The sequence below is a fragment of the Pteronotus mesoamericanus genome, unplaced genomic scaffold (assembly GCF_021234165.1).
Source record: "Pteronotus mesoamericanus isolate MK-2021 breed Mesoamerican mustached bat unplaced genomic scaffold, CSHL_Meso_final scaffold_232, whole genome shotgun sequence".
Classification (NCBI taxonomy): domain Eukaryota; kingdom Metazoa; phylum Chordata; class Mammalia; order Chiroptera; family Mormoopidae; genus Pteronotus; species Pteronotus mesoamericanus.
In genome coordinates this window covers 27,505,819-27,511,854 of record NW_026555311.1, presented here as the reverse complement: position 1 = coordinate 27,511,854, position 6,036 = coordinate 27,505,819, and the positions used below count along the sequence as shown (strand labels likewise).

The window sequence follows — 6,036 nt, the reverse complement described above, 5'->3', positions numbered from 1 at the left end:
GGATGTCCAGCCTTTCGAATAGCCGTCCCTGAGCACCCCCGCCCCTGCGGAGCGCTGGGGCCGGAACGCGTGAGTGGGCGGGGACCGAGGCCGCTCCCGCCCCGGGGTACGGGTTTAGGGTACCCAGCGGGCCTGAGAGGGTGGTCCAGATGCGAATTTCAGTTGCGATCTTTACGCAGTGCATTTCGTAGTCTTCTCTGCCTTTACACCAACCCCGAGTCTCTCCCCCCCCACCCCCCTCAACTTCTAGGTTAAAAAAATAGATATGTACATCTCAAAATAGCAAAGGGCCCCTTTGCGGGGCGGGAAAGCAGGGCGCGCGGCCCCGCGGCCCCGGGGGCGGAGGCGGCTGCAGGGCAGCGGCGCTCAGGACGCTCCCTCCGTCTCGGACCCGTGCAGCAGGAGACCGCCGCCGCCACCAGACTTGTGCTTCTTCAGCAGCTGTGTGATTTTCTCGTCGTCCGAGTTGGGGTCCAAGGGCTTGTTGTAGTCGTCGTCCTCCTCTTCGTTCTCCGAGGCCCCCTTGAGCCGCTCAGTCTCCGAATCCTGCTTCTTCTTGGCCGTGGCCATCTCCGCCGCGTGCTTCTTTCTCCACTTGGTCCGGCGGTTCTGGAACCAGACCTGCGGGCCGATCCCGGGGAGGGGAGGGGAACAAAGGCAGCAGGAATTTAACGCGAGCAGATCCGAGCAACGCTACTTCTCCCACATCCCGTCGTCGCTCCTGCGGACCCCTGAAGGCTTGCCACCCTCTGAGAGGTCTCCCAGGTCTGAGCCATCAAAGCCAGTCCCAATCGCCCCAGGTTCCTCTGAGTAACGCGCACCAGCAAACGGACTGCCGTTGCCATAGCGATAGTAACACAAGTGCACTGAGGTTGTCTGTGAGCCATTTCTCAGGAGAGAAAAAACTTGGAAATTTTAAATGAGTGTCACTAAAAATAAGTGCACTTTCCTACTTTCTAAGTTTAAAGTGGAAAACTTTTCCCCTTTTAAAGCTGCCCCATAATAACTCTGATTTTGTTCGTTATTTACTTTCTTAGATTAAGGTATTCCAAATAACCTAAATATATTTGCATTTTAGTGTGGTTAGTGGGACAAGGAAGAGCATTTATTCCCCTCCCCCATTACATCCGTTCTCCTTTTCACTTTTGGAGCTATGTCTGTTTCATTTGTCTCAGGTCTGAATATACAGCAAACATGGTAGTTAAAAACCCCTCCCCATTTACACTTGCAATCACGTAGGGCTTTTTTTTTAATCTGATAAAACTGAAACCTCAAATCACTAATAATAATCAATATAAATGCATGAAACTATTTAATACTTCAGTCAAAATCATCACAGTGGAGTGTGTGTGTGTCTGGTTTAATGTTTTCCATAAAATGAAAGTCAAGCCTAGAGTTTTCATCAGTTATTTTTTAAAAGAGAAATTTTGCCAGTTACATTACTTCCCACTATTAACATGCCTAGTCTTTCAAATAGTATTTTAACATTGTTCTTCCCCAATGCATTAATTTTATGTAAAAAATATTTGAAACCTATTCACCATGTCTGACACCATACTTGATACACATATTTAAAGCATCAGCAATGAACAACCAATTTCCCAAACATATTGACCTATCCTCTTTTAATGCTTCTCAGTCATTTTCTCACTCATTATGTATTTAACTAGAGAATCAGATTGTTATGAAAATCATTTTGATTTTCTTTATACAGCTATAATAATTCACTTCTAGCCACGCAGACATATTTACAGTGACAAATGAAGACCTCCAGATTACTGTGGCAGGCTCCGTACCAATCATTGCAAAAACAATTTTAACTGTGATGGTATTCTAATGGTCACACGCAAAATCACTCCAGAAATGTATTTTATGATGCTTGTCCAAGGGGAAATGTACTCTAACCAGCGGACATGACTAAGAGTTACTCCTACCTAAAGAGCAACAGTATGACCAGTGAAAACAGACTTAGACACATACACACACACCCCAAAACCCAAATATAATAAATGAAAAAGAGGAAACAAAAGAAAATATTGGAACTATAGGAAGCCACTAGATTTAATTTACCTAGCTGGATCCCTTTATTTTTCAAGGAAAGATTTCTAAAATCTGAATCCTTGGAAATATGCTGTATAACTCAATTATAAGCTAAGTGACATTTTAATTATAAGTTGTCATAAACAATAAAATATCTTCTATGTATTGATAAACTTATTTAAAACAATTCAATTTCACAACAAAGTAATAATCTCATCGATTCATTTGGAAAATTACTATATGGAAGTTTTTGCCTTCTGCTAAACCAAAAGCAGCTTCATCCATGCTAAGTGGTTACATCCTGTGGATTTATTTTTTTAACCTGCAAGTTAATATACAGTAGCACTATAATGCTAAACAACATTAGGAAATTATATAATTAGTGGAGACTTAATTAACAAACAAAAGCTTGAATATCTTTACAGGTAGAATAAATAGAAGTTATCTAGTCTGATCTATTGTCGGGGCTGAAATTTCGGTAATGCTTTTACTCGCTAATAATAATGCGTCCGCCAGCACATGCTGCTATCTAGAGTAACCTAATTTCTAAGAAGGGGGGCTTCATTCCTTTTGTTCATCAATAGTTTGCCTGCCCGGGAGATCCCGGAGCCTTTAACCCCCACCCCACCCTTTCACTGACCTCCTCTTCTCTCTAGGCCCCTAAGACCCGCACCTCAGGAGGTGTGTTTGTTAGATTAGGGGAGGAGGACTACCCCTTGAGTTGCAAGGTCCACTCACCTTGACCTGACTCTCTGTCATCCCCAAAGAATAGGCCAAGCGAGCCCTCTCGGGCCCCGCCAAGTATTTCGTTTGTTCGAAAGTCTTCTCCAGGGCGAAGATCTGCTGTCCGGAGAACGTAGGTCTCGTGTGTTTTCTCTTCCCGTCTTTGTCCAACAAAATGGATCCTTGATCTGCGAGAACAGAAAGACACCGGCAGGGGAGGAAACAATCGGTTACGAGCGGCTCCACGGAAAAGACACGAACTCCCAAAACAAATCTTTTGGTGGGAAAGAAAAGCTTATTCCGCGGCGGGCTACAAAAGTGCTGTGGCGCTTCCAGTCCCACCGCGCCTCGCTGCCTTTCGATCCCACCTGTTTTTTAAAAGCCGAGTGTGTTTGGAACAGTAGATAACCTTCTGCTTAACACCTGCATCAAACAGCGGCGTACCACGTCGCTTAAGTTTGCCGAAGTCCGGTACTCAGGCCCCAGTGAACAGAGGGGTGCGGTGGGAAGGCTGCTTGGCCCCGGACCCTTTGCAGGAGGATGACTAGTTTTTTCCTTGAACGCTTTCCTAACCTGTGTCCGCACAACAAAGGGCGCCTTGTTTTTTTTGCACACGAGAGAGCGAAATCGCCCCCAAGTCTAACGCCGCTGCGGGCGAGCGGGAGGAGGCGCCGCCTTTGTTGGAGGTCCCTACACGGCCATCAAAACGCATACAATAGCGTCTCCCACACCCTCGCCCGCGCGGGCCGCCCTCCCTCCCCGGGCTTCCCAAGGGAACCTCCATTTGCTCCGAAACTTCCCTCGGTTACTGCCGCTCAGCCACACGAAAGCGATCCGAAGACTTAGAGGAAACTTCGGGGACTCAGTTAAAAGCAAAGAACAGAACGAGAAAAGGATCTGGGGCTCGGCCCCCGAATGCCTCCTGAGAGGCTGGGAAACTCCAGCGCGCGGTTGCCAGCTACACACAAGATTAGAGTGATGCCGGGGGCAACTGAGTTGGTTTCAAGCAAGGCCCCTGAGAGATGTTGCGCTCCCCCGGTCGTTGTTCCTCACCGCGTTTTTCCTCGGGTTCTTTCTTGTGTTAGGATGATGAGAGACACGATGCCCTGCACTAAGCCCGGACCCAAGGCGTCCCAGATCCCTGGGGTCAAGACAGGTGGGAGAGCGAGGGGCAAGCAGTGCGGAGCGGCCCGAAATGAGTGGGCGCTTACCCTCCTCCGCAGGCCGCGGGCCTGCCTTCAATGGGCTCGCCCTGGCCGAGTGTACTGAGGGGGAGCGGGCGAAGAAGTGAGGGGGGGACACTCTGGGCCGAGACGCACGTGTAAATACGCGCACTCACTCAGCTCAGTGCTGCGGAGGACTCGCTGCTGCCGGTCCCCACAGGGTCGCAGAGAGGAAACCAGTTAGACTGGCGAAGGCGGAGTGGAGCCTTGGACAACAGGCAGGAGCCGGGAAAGTAGGGGTGCCGGCGGAGATCAGTGGCCTCTCCAGCCCTCCCCACCTCCTTAACCCAAGCCCGGCCTGCGGTTCCGGCCGGGCTGTTCCTGGAGCAGCCGGGGCCTTCGACGATACACACGCAGGGAACCGCGTTGTGCTCCACGCGGACGCGTACACACCCGCTCCGCGCGGGGTGCCCAAGACTGCGGGAGAGGCTTGGACGCAAGCGCAGGAGCTCCGCAATGAGAGAATCCCTCTCTGAATGCCCTTAACCAGACTAAACTGTGCGGTTCTGGCGCTGCCAAACTACTGAGGAGGCAAGAGGGTGGGCCGACCCGCATGCACACCAGGGGCCCCGACCCGAGAGCCGGCAGAACGCGCAAAACTGGGCGCGGGCGATCGTACTCACGAGGGGTGCAGGCCAGGCGCGCGTCCCTCCAGGGCGGACTCTGCATCACTCCCGGCCAGAAGATAGGTGTCCGGCCCGGCAGCTCGGCTAGTGGTTTGGGGTAGCGGCCCACGGCGGCCACGGCTGCGGCACTGGGGCTGAAGTAGAGCCCGGGCGGCGGCGGTGGCGGGCTCAGACTGCTGAAGCGGGGCAGGCCCGCCAGCAGCCCCGCTGGCGACGAAGCGGCGGCGGCGGCGGCCGCGGCGGCGGCGGCAGCGGCCGAAGCGGAAGAAGCAGAGGTGGACGAGGAAGAAGAGGAGGAGGAACCCGAGGGCGAGGCGGAGGGCAAGGCGGCCCCTGAGCCGACGGGCATGGAGGGCCGGCTCAGGATGTCGTTGATGCCGTGTGGGGTGGCGGCCGAGAGCTGCTGCGGGGGGCTGCCCAGGGAAGAGAGCCCCCCCGCGGCCGGGGGCTTCAGGCCGCCTGGGTTGTGGGCGCCCAAAGGCGGGGAGGGCGACGACGAGGAGGACGAGGAGGAAGAGGAGGGGGGACCGGCGGGCAGCGGGGGGTACGCGGCGGGGTAGAGTGGGGTCTTCATTTCGGCCATGCTGTGGAGGGCGGCCAGGGGCGGGCTGCTGAGCAGGAAAGCGCTCTGCCGGGTGCCCTCCATCGCCCCCACCGCTAACATCCCACGGCCAGGCCGCAGCCCGCAGCCACAAAGCAAGGGCGCCGGCTGGTGCCCCCGGCGGGGCTCAGGGGAGCGAGATGCGCGGAGGGCGCGAGCAAGGAGTCGCTCCACGCACCGGGAGGCGACCTGCCAACCGGGCCGAGAACGCTGCCGCCGAGAGTTGCTCTCGGAGCTGCGCAACAGAAATGTACAAACACGCCACTCGCGAGGCGGTGGCTCTCCGAGATCAGCGGGCGTCCGGATCGGTTTGGCTGTCCTTTCGCTCCCAGACTCCTGGATTCAATCTCGGTCTCTTCTCTCTTCCTCACTTTTCCCCGCCGCTCAAAGTGCGCTACTTCTCATCTTCTCCCGCCGGGAAATAAGCAAAACAAACCCTAGGCCGGCCCCAGAGAGTTTGTAACAAAGTTAAGAGTCACCAAATCTCCACTTTGATGTTGGAGGATGGGGGCTGGCTGGCTTTCTTTAGAGAGGTTCAAAGGACGCCGGGTTCCGCCCGAAGAGCTCCTCTAATCTTACTCGGAAGCCCTGCTCATTCGGTCGCGAGGCTGATTCGCACTCGGCGCTCACAGCGCGCGGGGAGGGAGCGCATCCAGCCTGCGGGAGGATCTCGCCTCTGGGTGGGCTGCCTCCGCCAGGCAGAAAGGGCAATGCCACCAATCTCCACGGCTCCCGGATTCCGCGCGCCGACCCGCCTTTTTCCTTGGGCGACGGGACACTAGAGTTGCAGTATTAAAAAGAAAAAGGGGGAGATTTTTTTAAA

General features: G+C 54.0%; 1 protein-coding gene across 1 annotated transcript; it reads right to left on the bottom strand.

Annotated features, from left to right (window-relative positions):
• Positions 1 to 366: 366 nt before the first annotated feature.
• Positions 367 to 5,276, bottom strand: NKX6-1 (NK6 homeobox 1). Its single transcript, XM_054591559.1, has 3 exons — positions 4,610 to 5,276; positions 2,779 to 2,951; positions 367 to 621 (listed from the first exon to the last, which is right to left on the bottom strand). The coding sequence occupies exons 1-3, from the start codon at positions 5,274 to 5,276 to the stop codon at positions 367 to 369; spliced, it is 1,095 nt and encodes a 364-aa protein (XP_054447534.1).
• Between the last annotated feature and the right edge of the window lie 760 nt (positions 5,277 to 6,036).

Coding starts and splice junctions, on each gene's coding strand:
- NKX6-1 (XM_054591559.1), bottom strand. CDS start 5,276: ATGTTAGCGGTGGGGGCGATGGAGGGCACCCGGCAGAGCGCTTTCCTG. Junction 2,952..4,609: donor GCGCCTGGCCTGCACCCCTC/GTGAGTACGATC, acceptor CTGTTCTCGCAG/ATCAAGGATCCATTTTGTTG. Junction 622..2,778: donor TGACAGAGAGTCAGGTCAAG/GTGAGTGGACCT, acceptor ATCGGCCCGCAG/GTCTGGTTCCAGAACCGCCG.